We start from the raw sequence: 20,228 nt of genomic DNA, 5'->3' as shown, positions 1-20,228 counted from the left end.
TCCCCATTCTGAGTCCTCTTCTAAGGAAGAGAACTCAGTTCCAAGGAAGTTTCCAGAACTGCATTTTACCATCTTGAGTCAGTACTTGGCTCACACAGTCAATTTTGGCTCACACGTCCATCCCACAGACCTGGGAGGGGCAGGAGGCAACTCTGCCCAGGCCACTGGATAGAGTGTGGGTAGGGTTAGGGACTCAGGAAGAAGGGATGCTGGCTAGATAGAAATGGCAGGAGACCGTTTCAGGGTCAGGGGCGCCAGAGACCATGGGTTTGGCCATCCCAAGTGGGCTGACCCACCCTGCCAGGCCAGCCAGGAGGCCTTTTGGGATGGCCCTTGTGCATGGAGCCCAGGGAGCTGTGAGGGGGCAGACATCAGGGCTCCTGAAAGGGAGCAAGGACTTGGCTGTGCCCAGTGTGGGCTGGGTGCTTGGATGCGCTGCAGAATTACATGTTACCAAACAACCAAAGTTGGGGAATGGGGACCAGATGAGTGGGTGTGTACAGGTGGGTGGGGAGTCAGGGCCAGGAACATGTGAGGAGCCTGTGACCTGTGGCCAGGTGAGAGATGGGGCAGGGCAGGGCTTGGAAGGTGGCACTAGGGGTCGGTTGAGGATGAGAGGAACTTGGTGATAGATGGGAAGTGGTGGCAATGGGTGACTCAAGTAGGAGCCGCTAGATTCCTGAGACCAGACCCAAGACAAAAGGAGGTCTGGAGGGCCAACTGGGACCTTCTGAGAATGCAGGGCCTGGGTGGACACTGGACACACCATGGCTGAAGTCCTGGCTGGATAACTTGAGTTCTGCCGGCACAAGGCTAGGCACAGAAGGGGCAAAATGACTGTGAGGAGGTGGCTGGGCTGTCCCCAGCTGGCTGTTCTCTCATCTGGCCCTGGTTGCTGTTTGCTCAGCCTGACCAGGCTCCCAGGCTCTCTCAGGCCATAGTCACGTCCCCACCCCCCCTCCACTGAGAAGGGGCGGGGAGAGCAGGCCACTCTTCCTGTCCTGGGCCCAGTCTCGGCCCAGCGGACTGAGGCTGATAAGAACTCTGTGGCCAGTCCTCTCACACACCAGCCTGGCCTGACAGAGCCATCGGCGCCATGAAGGACGAGGTGGCTCTTCTGGCCACTGTCACCCTCCTGGGAGTCCTGCTGCAAGGTGGGTTGGCTCCTGCTTGGGAGGTGGGTGGGCCTCAGACCCCTGCAATTTGCCTTCCACCCTCCAGGCGCTGGGGAGGTGCTGGAGGGCCCAGGCCTAGGTGAGGGGCGGAGGGAGGGCTCTAGCCCAGACTCCTGGCCCAAGCTCTTCTGGCCCCCATCAGAGGAAGCGATGCTCCAGGGCTTCCACTTCCCCTAGGTGGGAAGGGGGGAGGCCCCGGAGGGGTGTCTGCAGGGCAAACTGTGAAACCCTGGGCAGGGACCAAGCCTAAGAGGTGCCTGATCTAGGGGATGGGCAGCGAAATAGAAAAAGGCCCCTGAGGGACAACTGAGAGAGGCATGCGCGGTGCCTGGCTTGGGGTGGGGGTGGCCCCTCAACCAGCATAAGGACCTCAGAGGAGGGCAGCGGCTTTCAGGGAGCAGATGGGGCATCTAGCTGTGCTGCGCGGTAGGGCCTGAGCAGGAGGGCAGGGTGCCAGGATGAATGCATGTTCTCATGGTGGGTATGGAAGCGGGTCAGTCATGTGCCTGTGCAGCCCTCCTCCAGCTGATCTCTGCCCTCTTCTGCTGTCCCCTCTCTGAGTGTCCCAGTGGGAGGGCCCCATCCCCCGGCCCTGCCTTCAAGAAGGCACCCTTTCCATGCTGGATAAGGTTGAAATCTGCTCTTCAGCTCCCAAAAATGCCTGCTTGGTGCCCTTCTCAGATTGGCTCTAGCCAAGCCATTCCCGGGATGGATATTCCAGCTTCTTGGGACATCACTGCCTCACACTGTAACAGCGAGAACAAGGCACAGCCTGGGGCAGAGGTCCTGGGGGGACTGAACAGACAGCCTGACTTGCTCTCCAGCCATACCAGTGACTTTGGCCCTCAGCCCCTCCTCATTTAGACACCAGGTTGCCCTCCAGATCCTACAATGTGCTGGCACAGCTGCCCTTGGTACCCAAGTGCACTCAGCATGGGATATGTCTGCAGGGGGCCTGGCACCAAGGGTACCAGGACCACAGGACTTGCAGGAAGACACTGGAGTCACTGTGTGTGTGGTGGACTCCTGGCCTGAGGCCAAGGGAAGGGCTCCTATACACGCAGACCTCCCAGGACAAGCCCACTCTCTGTACCCACCTGTGTTGGGATGGAGAGGGGCAGAGCCCTGGTGGCCTGGGGTTGGACTAGAAAAGTCCCAGCTGCAGCCACGTGGGAGCAGAGGAGAGGATGTCTGTCAGATTTAGGCAGGGTCCAGAGAGCCTGAGCAGAGCAGCTGAGGTGGGAACCTCAATTGGACCAAGAGCAACCCAGGCTTGCTGGGGAGGTCTGTGGACTCTGTGGGTGGAGGGGCAAGGACAGTTGGCCACAGGGTGTGTGCTCCCCTGCACGTGCAAGGATGCGGCCGGCTCTGCCTCAGGGGATACCCCATCCAGGGACCTGGGCCTAGAGAGTGGGAGTTGGGCATTTGCCTGTGTTTTGCAAGTCAAATGATTCAGGAGCAAAGTCCTCCTGTGGGCAGGTGTCCCATGACATGTCATCCTCCTGCCCCTACACTCACTGGGTGGGACAGGACCTCTCAGAGCCCCAGGCCCGCACCCTCCCCTCCCCACTGAGTGTCACAGGGGCCGGAACTCCCCTTCGTCAGGCTTTATAGGGGGAGTCCTGACGAGAAGAGCGAGGAGAATGATGAAGAAAATATGCGTGGCCAGAGTGGACGCGGGGGCCGAGGGAGGCTGCGGGCGTCGCGGTGCCATTTCTGACTCCTGCAATATCTCCGCCCCCAGCCTACTTCTCCCTGCAGGTGATTTCGGCGCGCAGGGCCTTCCGCGTGTCGCCGCCGCTCACCACCGGCCCGCCGGAGTTCGAGCGTGTCTACCGAGCCCAGTGAGGCGCGGTGGGAGGGCGCGGGGTGGGGAGCGATGCTGCCCGGAGGCCCCAGGTAGGCGCCCTCATGCCGCCCTGCCCCCACCGCAGAGTAAACTGCAGCGAGTACTTCCCTCTGCTCCTCGCCACGCTCTGGGTCGCCGGCATCTACTTTCACGAAGGTCTGGGCACAGAACAAGGGTGCACGCCCTGGAACCCCGGGGGTCCCTGTCATTGGGCTCACCCCACCCCGCCCGCCCCTCTCTCAGGTGCAGCGGCACTGTGTGGCCTCATCTACCTGTACGCACGCTTCCGCTACTTTCAGGGCTACGCCCGCTCTGCGCAGCAAAGGTGAGAACCCGGGCGAGGCTCCCGGGAAGTCCGGCGGGAGGCTTGTAGTTGGCTTGTGGGCGGGGTCCTGACGGCCGAAGCTGAGAGTGGATGGCGGGCGGCACCTGGCGTCCCGCGGGAGGTGGGTCCCTTTTGAGGGCAGGTGGGCGGGTCCTGGTGGAGGCGGGTCTTAGGGTTTGGGGCGGAACTCCCGTCCCCGCCCCCGCCCCATCCCTGCTGAGCTCCACCCGCAGGCTGGCCCCGATGTACGCAAGCGCGTGCGCCCTCTGGCTTCTCTTGGCGCTGGCTGCTCTCGGCCTGCTCGCCCACTTCCTTCCGGCTGCGCTGCGCACGGAGCTCCAGGAACTACTGCCAAGGGCCTGAGAGAGGGGGACGCCGGGCGGGCGGAAATGAAGTAGAGCTGGAGTCTCCTGGAAGACGGAGGAGGGTGCTCGCCCTGATCCTAGTCTCATTAAAGTGCTCCTAACCGAACCCCGACTGCATTCTCTGGGTTGGAGGGGCGTCGCGCACTGCGAGCTGTGGAGCCTGGAGGAGCCTAAGCTCCGGGCCAGAACATCAGGTGGGCTGCGGGGGCGTGACTTCGGAAAGAAAGAGGCCTGCCTCGGGCAGGGGGTCCTTCGGGCTGCGGATCCAGTCATTTCCCAACCTGCTCTCAGACGCTGAAGCCACACACCCTTTCCCGCCGAGGCTCACCCCACGGCTCCCCGCTCCCTGCAGTCAGCGCTCTCCGCTCCGGTCCCCTTCCTGGGTCGTCTGCCCCTCTACTGAACTTCAGTCTCCCTGTCCCGCATACCCTGGCCTTCACAGCCAACACGAGAGCCTTTTTTCTTTTTTTGGTCGGTACTCGGCTACCGGTATCTAGAACAGTTTCAGTGTATCTAGAACAGGTTCAGGGTAACTTGCCTCGGCGAGAGGAGCCTTGGGAACGAAGGTGAATGCAGTCAGTGTAGTTGTGATCGGCGCTCTCCAGAAAACGTCCAACTGCCTTGGGAGACCAGATTTGGGGAAGGCCCGCCGGTCAGGCAGAAAACCCCTAGAGAGTCGTTTAGATGAGCCGGAAGAAGAGAGGCGCTTTCCAAGCAGGGCAACAGCGTGTGTGCAAAGGCCCTGAGGTGCATGGGACACTCTAAAATGAGTCGGAGATCTGGGACAGGAACTCGGCCTTGGGGACGGTGAACCAGGGTGGGACTGAGACCCACGAAGGAAAGGGTTGAGAAGGAGGGGGGTAAATGCACTTGGTGACAGGCGGCTGCAGGCAGTTGGGGTCATACGGCAGGGCGCTAGTGGGCGGGTTCGGAGGAGGCGGGTCTACCTGGAGGAGGGGTGGTGTGGACGCATATTCTACGCCAGTAACACCAGCGAATTACCGGGCAGCGGGGACCTTACCAGGAATTGGGGGCGAGGTTGTGCGGAGCTGTCTTAGGTCTAGAGGTGGCGAGGGGGAGGGGGCTGGCTTCTCCCCACCAGCCTGAGTTCAGAGCCAGCACTTGTGAGGCACACACTTCATTAACCCTTTATTACAAGTAACGCTCTTATAGAAGTATATGTGGACTTAAGGTGAAAAAATCAAATGTATCCAAGAATAAAAAACACAGCACATAAAGTAGTATTATGCATTCCAGTGTTCGCGCCGGAGACAGCGGGCGCCCAGGAAAAAGCTCTTCTAAAATGGCCTGGCTCAAGCGGGCCAGGGAGCGAGGGTTCTGGGCGGCGCGGGCCGGCCTCAGGCACAGTGTGGGGGCCGCCTGCCTCTTCCCGCGGCCTGGCGGGCAGGGCAGCACCAGCTCCTGGGGCCTCCGGGCCAGCGGCCACCCCAGGCTGGCAGAGCGGGGCGCCAGGCAGAGCCCCTCAGGCTGGGGTGGCGGCGCCTGGCCCTCCAGGGGCTGCAGCGACGACATCCTAGGTCTCACGGGCTCCAGGGCCAGCGGAAGTCCACCCTCAGAAGCCCTCGGCTTAGTCGGCCTTTTTCAGGAAGATCTGGAAGGGTCGGGCTCAGGGTCAGCTGAGGGCCTCAGAGCCCAGCCCTGGTCTAGCTGCTGGGTACCCTGCGCCCAGCCCTGCCCTGCCTCACCTCACTCAGAATGACCCACACGGGCGAGTCTGTCTGGATGGAGAGGCGCAGTGCTTCCAGTGGGCCAAAGGCAGGATCCACTTCTCCCTGTGCCACACCTTTGTAGAAGGTGCCTGGGGAGGGTGGCAAGGAGAGGTTGTCCATCCCAAGATCCCTGCTCAGTTCAGCCTCTCCCCCTAGCTCCACCTGACTGCCTCACTCACCGATCTGGAGGTAGCCATCAGGGCGCCGAGGGTACCGGAGAGTGGCTGAGCGGCCCTCTTGCAGGGCCTCCTTGTCTGACTGCGGGTTCTGGGAGCAAAATCAAGAGGCTGGAGCCAGTGGCTGTGGGAGGGGCAGGCCTCCGTGCACACCTACCCCCACCACACTCACATCAAAAGGCAGCACCTCCACAGACGTGTTGAAGAGCTTGTCCTCTGGGTGCTCAATGTTCCCACTGCGGAAGAAGAACCTGTGGCCAGACAGGCCTGTGAGCTGCTACTGAGGTGGGGCACGGCCCAGGCACACTACTCAGCAGAGAAAAGACCAGGCCTGGGCCAGGAGTATACCAGGTGGGTTCTGGGGCACTGGGTGAGGCTGGGCACCACCAGGGGCAGCCAATGGACTATGCAAGGAAAACAGGGCCTTACTTTTAAGGACAATGGTGATGGGCAGCGTCACTGAGCTCCTGTGGGCACTGCCCAGCTTAGTCTTTTCTTTTTTTTTTTTTTTTTTTTTTTTTTTTTTGCTTTTTTAGGGCCACACCCATGGCATATGGAAGTTCCCAGGCTAAGGGTGTAATTGGAGCTACAGCTGCCAGTTGTGCCAACAGCCACAGCAATGCCAGATCCGAGTAACATCTGCAACCTACACTACAGCTCACGGCAATGCCAGATCCTTAACCCACTAAGCGAGGCCAGGGATCGAACTTGCAATCTCATGGTTCCTAGTACAATTTGTTTCTGCTGCACCACAATGGGAACTCCCCAGCTTAGTCTTTACAAGGTAGCTACTGTTATGAGCCCCACTTTTCAGATAAGAAAACTTAACAAGGTGAAATTATTTGCTGCAGTTCCCGAGGGGCATCTGTAGGTTCACAAATTTGTAGTGTGGCCTATACCCTGGTGGCTGCCCTGCCCCTGCCCCAAGGTTGACCTGTGGGTGCTGGTACTGACCGCTCCAGTCGCAGTGGCTGGAAGAAGCGGAAGCGGATGAAGTCCCCCGCAGCTGGCGTGAAGGCCCAGAAGAAATCCTCGCGTAGGTAGGCCTTCTCCAGGGTGAAGTGCTGGTATGTCTTGAGGCTCGTGCTCACTTCAGCGGGTGGGTTCACGTGCTCCTTCCGTAGTGCATGCTTCCCAAAGTCCTTGTCCTGCAACCAAGGAGGAACAGTAGAGCCAGAGTGAGCCCTGGACTTGCACGGCCACCCCCTTGCCCAGCCTCAGCCCAGGCTCTGCCCGACTTGACCAGGCTCCAGTGCGGCACTGCCCACCTTCAGTTTCTGGATCTTGCCCGCCAGCGAGGAGTGAGTGCCCACATGCTGGAAGAGGGATGGCTTGAAGCGGATCCGCAGGTTGGCCTTCTGCCGGTCACAGTGCTTCTATGGAGGGAGGGTGACATAACAGGGCTTAGCTCAACTCCGCCTCCCACCCCATCCCCACAGCCAGCAGTGCAGTCTTCTGTGTCAGGAGCACGGTACCCAGCGCAGTCATGCTGGAGGCCAAGTGCCCCACCGCCCCCGCCCACCTCTGTGCAGGCCCCGCTCACCGCATCCTTCTCAGGGTTGCAGACTTTCACCCACAGAATATGGTCTAGGAGCCAGTCGATGGGCTTGTCCCGGTAGAACATGAGGATGAACTCCACAATGAGGCTTAGGTCTAGGGACTTGAACATCTTCCCTGGGGTGGGGTGGGGGAGTGGGGGAAAGGCTGCTAAGCAGGCAGAGCCCCTGCCTTACTTCCTCCTAATCCCTGTGGGGGACACTGGGGAGGGTCCCACAGCCAGCCCTGTGGCTGCCTGCAGGCAGGTGCAGGTACACAGGGCAGACAGGATGGTGAGCCCAAATATCCCATGCAGAGGGTGGGTGGGAACAGGCCAGGTCGGGCTGCAGCGGGCACTCCAGGCGAAGGCTCGAAGCATGACACCGCATGGTACTGGGGCTTGGAACAGGGCAGGAGCCGGAGAGATGATGACAGAGGCAGAGGTGGGCTGGGTGGAGAGGTTCTGTGGCGGGGTGGGGGGTAGCCCACCAATGAAACCCAGCTGGGAGAACTCCAGGATCATCCAATCCTCTGAGGGCTGTTGGAGGGCGAAGTTCTTCATGGTGCTCAGGTAGTTGGGCTTGGCTACGATGTCATCCTCCAGCTGCAGAGCGGCAGGTAGAAGGGCGCCCAGACTCAGGATGGGCATGGGCACAGGGCAAGGCTCACCACCCAGGCCCAGGCAGGGTTGTGGGGGAGCAGGGAGGCAGAGCAGGGTCTTGGTGCTCACCTGCACGTAGTAGATGCCTTTGGACTGTGCATACATCATGAGGAAGCAGTAATCAAGGTTCTGTTTGGTCCTCCACCTGTGGGCCGGGGCAGGGGCCTCAGGAGCTCAGAACCTCCTCCACCTCCAATGTGGCTGCCACTGAATGGGTAGGAGACACCCCCCTTCCCGCCATGCAGGGTCCTCCAATGGAACCATGGAGGCACTGCAGGGAAGTGCCTGGGACTCAGACACCAGCAGACTGGGTTCTTCCTAGCACAGGTGGGCAGGTTGCTGGGGACACAGGGAGAGGGGTAGTAATAGTACCTGACTCTCTCCTTGGGGTCCCCAAAGGACTCTCGGAGGCGGGAGAAGTCAGGGTAGAAGTGGGGAGAAGGGGAGATGACCTCCAGGAGCCCGGAATGGATCTCTGTAGGGAACCTGGGGGACAGGAAGTCCTCGTGGGTGTGGAGCCTCCAGGGAAGGGAGCAGAGGCAGAGCTGAGCTGACTAGACCCCATCCCTCTCTCAAATCCCACCAGGCAGACATCCCCCGACACCACATCCATCCTAAGGTGTCACCAAGGCTCCAGAGGGGGCTGGGCTACCTGGATATAACCACTCCTTTTCAGCCAAGAGGAGAAGCACCCTTTGCTACAGAAGGAAGGCACATCTTGTAGGGGAGGCCAGCACCCGCCTTGCCTGACACCCCACGAAAGGCCCTCCCTCCAGCAGCGTTGTCAGGCTGCCAGTACTCACAAGGCCTTGATATTCTCCGTCACCAGTGAGGTATACTGTGGGTCAGTCTGTGGGGAGACCAAGTGCCCTCCTAAGCCAATGCGGCCACCCCAAATAGCCTGGAGAATAGGGCTGGGGGAAGCACACGGGCTTCCCTCCCACACACAGAAGGGGTGAGCACACCATCCTGAAGGCTAAATGGGGCTGGACCTTGGGGCCACAGGCGCCTCAGAAAAAGCTCTTAGGTCCCCCAGGCCAAGGGGTGGGGCGGACTATGTACAGGCATCTCCACCAGGGGGCGCTAAAATGTTTCCGTCCCTGTAACTTTTTTTTCCTTTTAATTTTATCTCGGTAAGTTTGTGAATGAAACTGAGGACTTAGATTCTGGTAGCTTTTTCCTCTGAGGTGCTGCTGTCTTCATTTCTTCCTTCTTGTTATTTTGTCCTCCCCTGAATGTCCCCCCGCCTGGCGCCCCAGCCCACTCGCCTCAGCGATCAGCACCACGATGACCGAGTCTTCCTTCTCCTGCGGGCTCAGCTCCGAGATGAGCGAGTGCAACGTGTCTGTCAGGTACGAGTGCACCTCGCGCCGCACACTGGGGATGCCCATCACCACCGACACTGCAGGGATGCGGAGTGGAGGTTCCGGGCAGGGCGCCGGGCCCCGGGCCCCCGCCTCCCCCCGCCTCCTGGGCCCCGCCCCTACCTCCGGTGCGGCCCTGGCCCACGCGCACGGCCGGCTGCAGGCTGCTTTCCTTGGCCAGCAGGTGCGGCAGGTGGTGAAAGACAGTGGGGAGGTGCAGCACGTGCTTCTGCGAGGCGTTCCACGGCTTCAGGCGTGGATCCTCTGGGTGGGTCGGGAAGGGACAGGTCGCACAATGCGGTCAGCCATCAGCCCCGCGGGCTCCCGCCGCTTCCCGCCTTGGCACTCACCTGTTAGGCGGCCCCAGGTGCGATTGCTGTCTCCGTCTCGCAGCGCCTGCCTCTCCGACACGGCCCTCTTGATCTCGTCCAGCACCAGGTTGAGCTCTTTGGAGCGTTTGAGGCTCTCCTGCTCAGCTGCACGCAACCGGTCCCGCAGCGCCAGGAACTCCCGCTGGTACACGTCCACCACATCGCCTGTGGGCGGTACATACACACGCTGTCACCAGAAGACAGCCTAGAGCTGACCTACTGCCCTTTGAGGGTGCCGCAGCACACACATTTGCGTGCCCACGTGCTCTCACGCCTGCCACATGCGAACCACAGGGGGCTAGTTACACAAGGGTCACTCTGAAGTCACACTGACACTCCCACTTGGGGAAGAAAAGCCACCACCGAGGGGGATTAGCCCTCTCTTCGGCTCTCCTTCCACCTTTGTTTTTTCTCCATCGAGGAGACATCTCAGGTAAGAGGACTGCAGGGTCACTTTCGGCTCCTGGCGGGACAAACCCAAGTGGAGCCTGGAACAGCCCCAGACTGAATGGTCCCTGCCCAGTGGTTCCTAAAGCCCCCTCTTGCTTCTTGCAGCATCTGCACCTTCCAGGAGGTAGGACACCCATGGTCCTATCCTCAGGGGCTCTTAGCCCTCCAGCCTTCCCCTGTCCCCTCTTCTCAGCCTCTGCACTTTGCGCCCCACCCCTCTTCACAGAGGTCACAGGCGGCCCCATCCCCAAGGCCCTCTGGGGAAAGAAAACCTCCCTGGACTCCACCCACCCCCCATCCTCCAAGTAGAACTGAGCCCCAGGCACCCCATGGTCACTGTCCTCATGGTTGTCAATCCACACTAGGCCCAGCTCTGGATTCTCAGTCTCACACAGTTCTTCAGGGTCTGTGGGGTGGGAGGAATTGTACATCCCCCTGTGCTCAGAGGAGCAGGTGAAGTTGAGAAACCAGCCCAGGGCCCCTTAGCACATCAGTGGCACACAGGGGACATGAGCTCTGAACACCCTGAGGCCTGCTTCTCTGGAGACCTGTGCAAGACCTGGATGATGCCACCCCAGGGGGACCTGTGTCACAACCTCCAGCTGGGTCTCAGCTGCAGGCATTAGGGGTATGCACGCACAGGCCAGAAACAGCACAGTTGCAGGGCTGCCTGATGGTGGAGAGGGATCTCCAGGGTGCCAAGCGACTGGCTCCAGTGGTCCAGCAGGGCTAGCAGGGCCCATAAGCAAGAATGAGACCAACTACAGCACTGCCGGCAACTGAGGCAGCCAGGTCCTGCCAGGCTGTGCACTCAAGGCCACGGAATGTGGACGTTCCCAGGCCAGAGAGGAAACCGTACCACAGCAGTGACACGGCAGGTCCTAAACCCGCTGAGCCACCAGGGAATTCCCCCACTTCCCCCCTACCCCGCCCCTGCCTCTGCCACCAAGGCCTGTTCTAATCTGACTTTTGCCCCCTTTCTTTGCCACCATGCACATCCCCTTTCCCTTGTTTGACATCTGTGCTTTCACACAGGCTCTCTTTTCTGCCTGGGGTCCCTTTTCTTTTCTGGGCCTCATGAAAACCCATGTAGATGTGGCCATCAAGGCTGACTTGCAAAGTCTCCAAGTCCAGGAAGCCTTCCAGGCCTCCCCTCTCAGCTCCAGGCAGCTCTTCTGCTCCTTGATCCCTCGTGGGCTCACAGCCCGGTGTCACCTTCCCACAACTGGGTGCTTCAAAGGTCATGACCAAGGCAAAGTTCGGTCACCTCAGGAAACCCCACCCTCCCTTCTGCAGCCGGGGGCAGAGGTCCAAGCTCAGTCCCAGGGGAAAGGAAGGAGGAGGCAGCCCCCTGGCAGGACGGAGGGGCTGGGGGGAGTCCAGTGGATCCTCTAAGAGACACTCCAGACTCAGCAGTTCACCTGTCTTCCTCCCCACACCCTGCTGCCTGAGGCCCCGGGCCAAAGGCCAAGGCCATTCCAAGCTTCTGTGCTCAGGGACAGCCCGCTGGGGGAGGGAGTCAGGAGTCAGGTTACAGGATCTCGGAGGCTCTATGCTGGGCTGGGAGGCAAGGTTACCCTGGAAACCTGACCCCCTGAACAGGGAGCTGGCCACCCCCAATGCTCACCTGCCCGGCTGCTGACAGGGAGGGGGACTGGAGGCGCTGAGGCCCAGCGGGAGGGAGCTCAGAGCTGTCTAAACTGGCAGGTGGCCTCCCTTCTGCCTAGTCCCCAGCCACCGGTCTCTTGCTCCTGGTGCCCAACCCAATGAGGCTCTAGCACCATGGAGCCATGAGTCCCCAGGGCTGAACTCTGTCCAACCTCAGCCTGCCCCCATGGACAGGCCAGGTGGGCAGCAGTGGGCCCTGCTGACCTGAATCAACCTGACCACGGAGCCTGCTCCTTATCCTGGGCTCCCTTCCCAGGGGCCTTCCTCTGCCCAAGTCCTGAGTTTTCTCTCCTCAGGAGGTGACAGGCCCTGGGGGTTCCCGGGCCTGGCTCCTGCGACATATGGAAGTTCCCAGGCTAGGGGTCTAATCAGAGCTGCAGCCACCAGCCTAGACCAGAGCCACAGCAACTCGGGATCCGAGCCGCGTCTGCAACCTACACCATAGCTCACAGCAACGCCGGATCCTTAACCCACTGAGCAAGGCCAGGGATTGAACCCACAACCTCATGGTTCCTAGTCGGATTCATTAACCACTGCGCCATGATGGGAACTCCCTGACCCTTCTGTCATTTAATTGAACATGGTGGGCCCTGTCCCTCCAGTCTAGTCCCTGCCCAGCCTGCTGCCCTCAAGGTCTTGGGTCCACTCCCTCTTTGCCTGTCAAAGCCAGAAACTCAAGCTCTGTGGCTGCCTGCGCATGGGTTGAGCCTTTTGCCAGGGCTCTGCCAGGCCATGCTGGCTTCCAGCAACCTTTGTGGGCAGGTGGCTGGACTGAAGTGGTGAGTGGGTGGGGAGGCGGCAAACGGAAGTGATGTGAGTGGCAAAGGCCTGTGGCCTCTGGAGTGGGGTGCGGGGTAGGGCAGGTGTTCCTGACAGCTAGGGCTGAAGGGACTTTGACCTTTCCTTTCATCCACGCCTTCCTGTCCCAGGGAGGTAGGGTGGAGGGCCTGGGCCCAGGGCAGTAGGCCCCACACAACGCAGTCCTTCTGTGTGATCTCTTTTTTTCTTTGGCTGCTCATCCGGCATATGGAAGTTCTGGGGCCAGGGATAGAACCCAAGCTGCAGTTGTGGCAACGCAGGATCCTTAACCAGCTGCGCCCCAAGGGAAGTTTCCTGTGTGACTTTTAAGTAGGGTGAGCTCTCTCCAAGCTTAGCCTGTCCCTGTGGACAGGGCAGGTGGGCAGCAGTGGGCCCTGCTGACCTGAATCACCCAGACCACGGAGGCCTGGGCACGGTCTGCCCCCTCCTCTGGCCTCCTGTCCTGGGAGCCTTCCTCTGCCCATGCCTGGGGGTAGCTGTGTCCGTACTACTGGCCTGCGCCTCTCTCCACCGGAAGGCTGCGTAATCTGAGGCCCACAGACCACAATCTTTCTTTGGTTTCCTTTCAGTTCAAGAACCAAACTGGGGCACAGACATTGTGCCCTGTACTTAGGGAAGAGGAGACAGGCTCAGAGGACACAGGCAGGTGCCAGGCCCAGCAAAGACAGGCATGGAGAGGGGCAGGTGTTCATCTCTCCAGGACTTGCACCCACCCTCCCAAATGTCAAGGGCATCATCCATCAGCGCTGAAGTCCAGGCTGCTGGAGGGGTGACCCTGGCCCAAGCCTGGGAAAGGGGACAGCCTAGATGTTAAGGAGAGCTATGTGGCTGAGGCCAGCCCAGTGGAGGGTCTGCCGTCTCCCCTGGGGGCCTTCAGCGTGTGCTGGAGAGCCATAGTTGGAGCACTAGTGGATCTGTGGCACAAATCTGGTCATGGCTGGATGTGAAAGTGGGCCTGAAACCTGTATCCAGGATCCATCTTGCCAAGGCCTAGATGTTCTCCCCGCCCCTGGGCTTCCAGGATGCCACCTGTTCCTGCTTTCCCTTTCTCTCTGGCTCCCTGCCCACCTCCCGCCTTCCCTGCAGATCTGGGTTCCTCTGCCCTTGCTCTAAGCATCAGTGCCTGGCCCAGCTCTATCCTGAGCCCCTTCTCACTGCAAACTGGAAGCCAGGGTCTAGCCTGGCCTCAGACTTAATCTGGTTTCCGCATGGGTTTAATACAGTTGTCTGCATGCAAGAATGAGAAAGGTTCACACAAGAGCCCAGATTCAGGCTTCTCTTTAGGCCTCCAAAGACCTGACCTTCCTAGGTCCCTAGAAACAGTAATAGCCCTTGACAGGGAAGGCCCAGTAGGCCTAGTATGTCCCTGAGGCATAGAAGCGCAGAAGCTTGTGGTACGTGACAGGGAAGGCCTTGCTGACCCTCTGTCTCCCTCCTACCTCCTGCTCCCCTGTTCCCCACCACCACACTAAACTGGGCTGCAGGCGGAGCTGGAGCTTCTATGCCTCAGGGACAAGGAACCCCTATAACTGAGCCCCCAGCTACACTTCTTTGACTGAGGTGCTCTCCTGTTCCCCAGGCCCTTGGAGTGCCAACCTCCTGGATCCCCCCTGGGGAGAGTAGGCCCTAAATGGAGCCACAGGTATCCACCCCCGTGACCCTGATGCTCCCAGGCAGCGGCGCCCTATGGCCATGCAGGCTCACAGAGAAGGTGTCCTGGGCAGGGAGTGGGGGTGGGGGGGTTGGTGTTGCAGGTGCTGACATCTGGCTGGGGGGCATGTGGCTGCTGCAGGAGGCACACAGGGATTGCAACCTGGCCCTGGCAAGGACTCATAACTCCACCCGCGCCTGAACAAAGGTGCCTCAGCCCGGAGATCCGGCCCCGCCTTGGCCTCCATGCCAGTCTGCTTACGTGGCCTGGCCATTCTCCCAGGGGGCCCAAAATGCCCTCCTCCAGGTGACATACCCTACCTATGGAGAGGCGGAGAACTCTGCTCCAGCCATGCCCTCCCTGTACCAAGTCCTAGGGGGTCCCCTCCACCCTCCCCAGGCCCTCTGGAGCTTCAAGGGCAGCCCAAGCATCTACCCAAACAGAAGAACAGCAGTAGTCTGGGCTGGGCCTGCAAAAGTCAGGTGCAGGTCATTGGGACTTGGTCAGAGGCTCCAGCTCCACCCACAGCCTAGTGTAATGCAGTCCTGGGGAACAGGGGAGCAGGAGGTAGGAGGCAGACAGGGTCAGCTGGCCCAGCCTGAGCCTGCCTAGGCCTCCTGCAGGAAGGCCAGCAAGCAGGAAGGAAGCAGTTCTTCCTGTTGCCTCCTGGGCTCAGCCTTCAGCCCTCAGCCCAGGCCCCATTCAGCCCCAGGTATCCCAACCAACACCAAGCAGCTCTGGCCAGTGGTGGGGTCTGCCCCTCCCCCCTAAGTGCACTGGTCAGATCCAGAAGGCCGTGGTGGTAGACTGGCCAGCCTAACCGAACTTCAGCTGACACCACACCAAGTACGTGAACTGGGCAGCTAGGGCTGGGCCCCACCCCTGGCAGTAGCCACAGGAGGGCTGCCCCAGCATCCACATCCCTGTGGAGGAGGACTGTGGGGACGCTGGGGAGGCACACCCATGGTGGGCTGGGGTGGAGAGGTGGTGGGAGAGGCCTGCCATCTTCTCGGTCTGCTAGCTTTCTGATTAAAGTTGCTGTTCCTTGCCCCAACAACTCGTCCCTAAATTTACTGGCCTGTTGTGCAGTAAGGAGAGCCAACTTGGGTTCCGTATCAACTGCTAGTGAGCCAAGCCAGGGGCCCTGCTGCTTGTGGCTGGCCGCGATTGGGGAATTTTCAGATAAGGTCCTAGAAGCTTCAGGGACCATTTGGCCTGAGGAAGCTGCGACTTCCTGGAAGCTGCCCTGGCTGCCCTGGCGCTTAGCAGTTGGAACAAGAACGAAGGAATAGACATCTGGGGGATCCACACAGCAGGGGGAGTCCCTCCAGTGTGTACAACGGGAACATTCTCCCCTCTCAAGTTGGGCTTTTCCTTAAGGGAAAAGCCAATTTGTTTTGCATTAGACTGGGGTCCCCTTTTGGAGAGGAGAACTGTTCTTGGACTCTACCGGATATGATTTGTGAACCGGTGCCTTTGCGTCTGTTTTGCATCCATATCCATGATGGAATCTGTTTGTGCTTTTGGTATTGGAATCTGTTTGTGCTTTTTGTGTTTTGTTGTTCTTGAACCTATAAATACGGGAAATATTCTATCTGTCCCTGTGGAAAACCCTTTGGGGCGTATCTGAAATAACCGGGCAAAACATAGCTCTGGGGATATGATTAAGAAAGAGATAGTCCTCTATTGCAATCTTGTGTGGTCCCAAAATGTATTAGGATCAGGAGAGAAATGGCTCTTGAATGGCTCACTTAATTATTATACGATCTGGCAATCAGAAGTGTTTTGTGGAAATGCAGGTAAAAAAGATGCGATTCCACATGTAGAAGCCTTTTTGCTACTGCATCAGGAGGAAAAGCAATCAGACAGCTGAGGCCTTAGGTCTGAAAGGAAAACCAAGGGAAAACCTGTTCTACGGGAGGGAGGGGGGAAATGAGAGTGAGGACATGCTCTTTCAAACCTTAAAGCCCCCTCTGGCCAACCGGGCTCCGCACTAGCTGAGCTGTTGTTCCCACCGTCCCCATGGCACCAGCATATTTACCCTCTCTTGTTTCCCCTCCTTATGGAGATCAATTAGAAGGTTCTATGTTAACCCCCAGAGCACAGGGGCCTGGATTGGTGTCACCATTTAAGACCCAACAGGGCATTCAATTTGGACCGGGAGTCACTTCCGGGCAGGACAGTTTCCCTTGCACTGACATCCTGTAGGAGGCCTTAATGCAGATGGCCAACCAGCTGGGTTTCGATTGATGCGCAGGCCGTTCTCAACTTCAGACTTGTTTAATTGGAAAAAAACCATAGCCCTGCTTACCCAGAGGACCCATCCGTATGTCTGAACTTTGCACTTCTATCTTTGTCACTCATCATCCCTCCTGGGTGGATACTCACTCTCCTGTGAGTATGGCACTTACTGGGGACGAAAGGAGGATGGTCACTGTCAAGGCTAGAGAGGAAGCACCCCGGCTTCATATAGCAGATGCCGATGGAACCTCAGAAGCCAATCTGGCAGTTCCCACTGCTGAGCTTGCCTGGGATCCTAATAATGGAGATATGCTACACCTACAGCACTAGAGGAAGTGTATTTTAGTGGGTCTTTGAAAGGGGGTACCTAGGCAAAGGAGCTTAAACAAAATTCAGGAGATACACCAAAAACCCAGTGAGGATCCATCTAGAGTTTCTAGAATTTATCTAGCTTATAGGCGCTATACTGATGCCCCCAAAAATATGAGAATGGTCAACATGATTTTTTTTTTTTTTTGCCATTTCTTGGGCCGCTCCCATGGCATATGGAGGTTCCCAGGCTAGGGGTCCAATCGGAGCTGTAGCCACCGGCCTACGCCAGAGCCACAGCAACTCGGGATCCAAGCCGCATCTGCGACCTACACCACAGCTCACGGCAACGCCAGATTGTCAACCCACTGAGCAAGGGCAGGGACCGAACCCTCAACCTCATGGTTCCTAGTCGGATTCATTAACCACTGCGCCACGATGGGAACCCCCAACATGACTTTTAATGGGCAAAGTTCCCCAGATGTCAGAAGGAAATTACAAAAGTTAGATGGTGCATTTGGAATGAACCCTTCTCAATTGGTAGATGGTGCTTTTAAAGTGCTCAACAACAGGGAACAACGACAGAAGAGGATGCAAGACGAAATATGCCCCTTTTCCAGCAGCAGCACTGGTTCCCAGGGAGGCAAGGAACCTGAAGAGAAGTGAGCCACCACTGGGGAGGGAACAGTGCACTTACTGAAAGAAGGGGATGGGAAAAAGAGTGTCCGCCGCTAAAGAATAAGACGAAAATCAATAAAAGAAGATGGGAGCCTCTTACACGGCAGAAAGAGAGGAACACTCTGATGAGTCATCAAGAGGCCCAGGGACCCCCTTGGACTTGAGGCGCCCAATTCCAGTTTCTCCACAGGAGCCCCAGGCAATTTTGACAGTGGGGGACAACCTGAGTGACTTTCTGAAAAATATGGGTGCTACATGGTCTGTGGTCAATACTAAGGTGGCAGAGAAAACATCCCAATTCATGCCGGTTACAGGAGTTTCTGGAGAAATACAACGTCATGCTTTCTAGAATGCCAATTAGAGGACCTCACCCTAAAACACAGTTTCTTATATACATGCCAGCATGTCCAATCCCTCTTTTGGGCCAAGATCTCCTTTGTAAATTAAATGCTCTCAAAGACCTAGCAGTTGCCAATTATGTTAAAATCCTGGGCACCATACTAACCTCTGTTCATGAGTTTGCCTCCAACAGGTCTGCCTATCCAACTGAGGTAGCCTCACACCCTTTCCAACCTGGAGACCCAGTCCTCCTTAAAGCCTGGAGAGAACAAAGGCCTAAGCACCAGCTGACTGCAAGGTGGACAGGACCACATGTGGTATTACTTACCACACACTCATCTGTCAGGTTAGCTGGAGTAAAGCCATCGATTCATCACACTCGGGTTAAAGGAGCCCCACTGACATTAGTAAATGACCCAACTCCTGAGCGGCCTAGAGAGCAATGGGTTTGTGAACCCTTAGAAGACTTAAGGTTGCTCTTGAAAAGGGATAAGTATTGAGATTAAAGTTTCATCATAGCAGGAATGTTACCAAGTTTAAATAGTTGTAGATAAAGAGAATTGTATTACTTAATATTCCTAGCATAAAACTGATCAATTCCATTCCATGGTCACACTTTCAGTGCCCAGGTACAGCAGAAAGTAGCCAAAAAGATCGCTGCCCCCTTTTCCATGGACATTGACACTGAGGAGTTGTAAGCAGTCCTTCGTGAGTGACCTTTAGTGGCCAGCATTGTAGGGGGCCCTTCCCCCATGCAAGTGACAGCTAGTGAGAGACCCTTGGCTCCCCCCCCCCCGCTTCTCAGTATAAAAGGAGCCTGAATTGGGACTGAGGCAAGATGGTTTTCTAAAACACTAGTCTGCCATCTTCTTGGTCTGCTAGCTTTCAGATTAAAGTCACTATTCCTTGCCCCAACAACTCATCTCTGGAATGTACTGGCTTGTCGTTGGGAAGGCAGAGCGGACTTGGGTTTGGTATCATCAGGAACAGTGTACCCAGGTGCCTGGAGCTGGTACCCTGGGAACCCTCTGGCACAGCACAGCCACCTCTGTGACCTTGTGTCTCTGTCCCTCTGTGAGAACTCTGAAGTCCCCAGCATGGCAGAACTGTACTCACGGAGGCCGGTTCGGAGCGTGCCCTGGGCGCCCACTATCTGCTCACCCGCGCGGCCCAGCCCAGGCCGCAGGAGAATTTCTTTATTCCAGCAGCAAACAAGTGGGGGCGAGGATGGGAGGGGCGTCCTCCCCCGCCGCTCGGGCGAGGAAGGGGCGCCTGCGTCCGCTTCCGGCCGCTTCGCGGGCGGATGCCCGCACCCTGCTCCGGACGCCGGCTCCCAGGTGTGGATGGGGCACCGGGCGGGCGGCGGCGGAGGAGGGGCTCACCTTTCTGGCCGCTGAGCGCCGCGTACCAGGAGAGGGAGAGGAAGGCGCACAGGCAGAAGAGCAGCAGCGTCAGGAAGGTGCCATTGCGGAGCCTCATCTCCTCGGGTGCGCGGTGGGCGCCGGCGGGGCCGAGGCCGCATGGCCCGGGGGACCGGGGCCGGGGCGCGGGGACCAGGAGGCTGCGGGGGCCCCGGCCCCGGGGCGGGGACGGGCTGGGAGCCCGGGGCCGGGCGGGGATGCAGGCGGGCCTGCCGGGGTGGACACCTGACCGGTCGCGGAAGTAACCGCTACTCCCGGGTGCGGGGAGCAGACGGCCTCGGCTTGGCGCCTGGGCCGGGATGGGCTAAGCTGCGCGGCAAGAGCCGCGGCCCGGCCTGGATCCGGGGCCGCCGCCGAGTGGCTGCGAAGGGCGGGGCGGCCGGGATTTAAAGGGGCCGCATCACAGGCTGCCACCACCAGCACCGCGAGGGGGCGGGGTGGGACCAACACCGGGATTCCGCCCTCCGCCAGGCTCGGGACAGTGGCTGCTGCGTGGACTCACGCGGTCCCAGACTTGGGGCTGCCCTGGGCTCAGGCCTCAGGTAGGTTGAGGCCGTGGCCTTCAGGCAGGTCGCTTTGGGTGGAGGCGTCGTGCGTGGACCTCTGACCCCTTTTCAGTAACATTTCCATTATGAACAACCCCCACCCAGGTCCGGAGCCCACTCAGGTTAACTCTGGGAACTTCAGGCCCCTCCCCTAGGTCTAAGGGAGTCTAGGAAGTGGGAGGGGAGTAATAGGGAAGAACAAATCTGACTCCATATTAGATCTGTTCCTGTTATTTTAACCTTTGTGCTTTGTTGCCTGTGCTTAGTCATGCTCTGCACCTTTTTTGTTTTAAAAACAATCTTGTCTATACCTATGTCTATGTGGACAGCTATGAAAACAAATTATCAGGCACAGAGAAATTTGCAACAACCACGTCCCTCCCTCATCTTGCCTTTACAAGGGCTTTGCTGAAAGCCTGCAGGGAGTTTGTGGCTTTTTAAAGCACAAGCAACCCATTTCCTTGCATGGCACTGCAGTAAACCTTTCTGTGCTCCAAATCCTGACTTTCGGTGTTGTTTGGCTTTGGTGTGCACTGAGCACACGGACTTGGTAAC

General features: G+C 58.5%; 2 protein-coding genes across 4 annotated transcripts; one reads left to right on the top strand and one right to left on the bottom strand.

Moving 5' to 3' along the window:
* The first annotated feature begins 1,009 nt into the window (after nucleotides 1–1,009).
* Nucleotides 1,010–3,820, top strand: LTC4S (leukotriene C4 synthase). Of its 3 annotated transcripts, XM_003123645.6 has the most exons (5): nucleotides 1,010–1,154; nucleotides 2,920–3,019; nucleotides 3,110–3,180; nucleotides 3,268–3,349; nucleotides 3,583–3,820. In XM_003123645.6, exons 1-5 carry the CDS (start codon nucleotides 1,097–1,099, stop codon nucleotides 3,710–3,712), a joined length of 441 nt encoding a protein of 146 aa, XP_003123693.2. In that variant the 5' UTR covers nucleotides 1,010–1,096; the 3' UTR covers nucleotides 3,713–3,820. The 3 variants fall into 3 exon arrangements, with proteins under 3 accessions (XP_003123693.2, XP_084869809.1, XP_084869807.1); XM_085013683.1 differs by lacking the exon at nucleotides 3,110–3,180 and having other exon boundaries at nucleotides 2,920–2,936; XM_085013681.1 differs by having other exon boundaries at nucleotides 3,110–3,349.
* A 1,030-nt stretch (nucleotides 3,821–4,850) lies between these two features.
* On the bottom strand, nucleotides 4,851–19,470 carry MGAT4B (alpha-1,3-mannosyl-glycoprotein 4-beta-N-acetylglucosaminyltransferase B). Its single transcript, XM_003123649.5, has 15 exons — nucleotides 19,090–19,470; nucleotides 9,532–9,717; nucleotides 9,305–9,445; nucleotides 9,086–9,219; nucleotides 8,621–8,667; nucleotides 8,190–8,303; nucleotides 7,887–7,962; nucleotides 7,646–7,760; nucleotides 7,164–7,294; nucleotides 6,889–6,996; nucleotides 6,575–6,768; nucleotides 5,793–5,871; nucleotides 5,624–5,711; nucleotides 5,421–5,533; nucleotides 4,851–5,326 (listed from the first exon to the last, which is right to left on the bottom strand). The coding sequence occupies exons 1-15, from the start codon at nucleotides 19,184–19,186 to the stop codon at nucleotides 5,303–5,305; spliced, it is 1,647 nt and encodes a 548-aa protein (XP_003123697.2). The 5' UTR covers nucleotides 19,187–19,470; the 3' UTR covers nucleotides 4,851–5,302.
* Between the last annotated feature and the right edge of the window lie 758 nt (nucleotides 19,471–20,228).

Source organism: Sus scrofa, chromosome 2 (genome assembly GCF_054392235.1).
Source record: "Sus scrofa isolate SSC_HxYL_T2T_F1_AM1 chromosome 2, Sscrofa_HxYL_maternal_Yorkshire_Landrace_v2.0, whole genome shotgun sequence".
Lineage (NCBI taxonomy): Eukaryota > Metazoa > Chordata > Mammalia > Artiodactyla > Suidae > Sus > Sus scrofa.
This window is presented reverse-complemented; position numbering and strand designations above follow the sequence as displayed.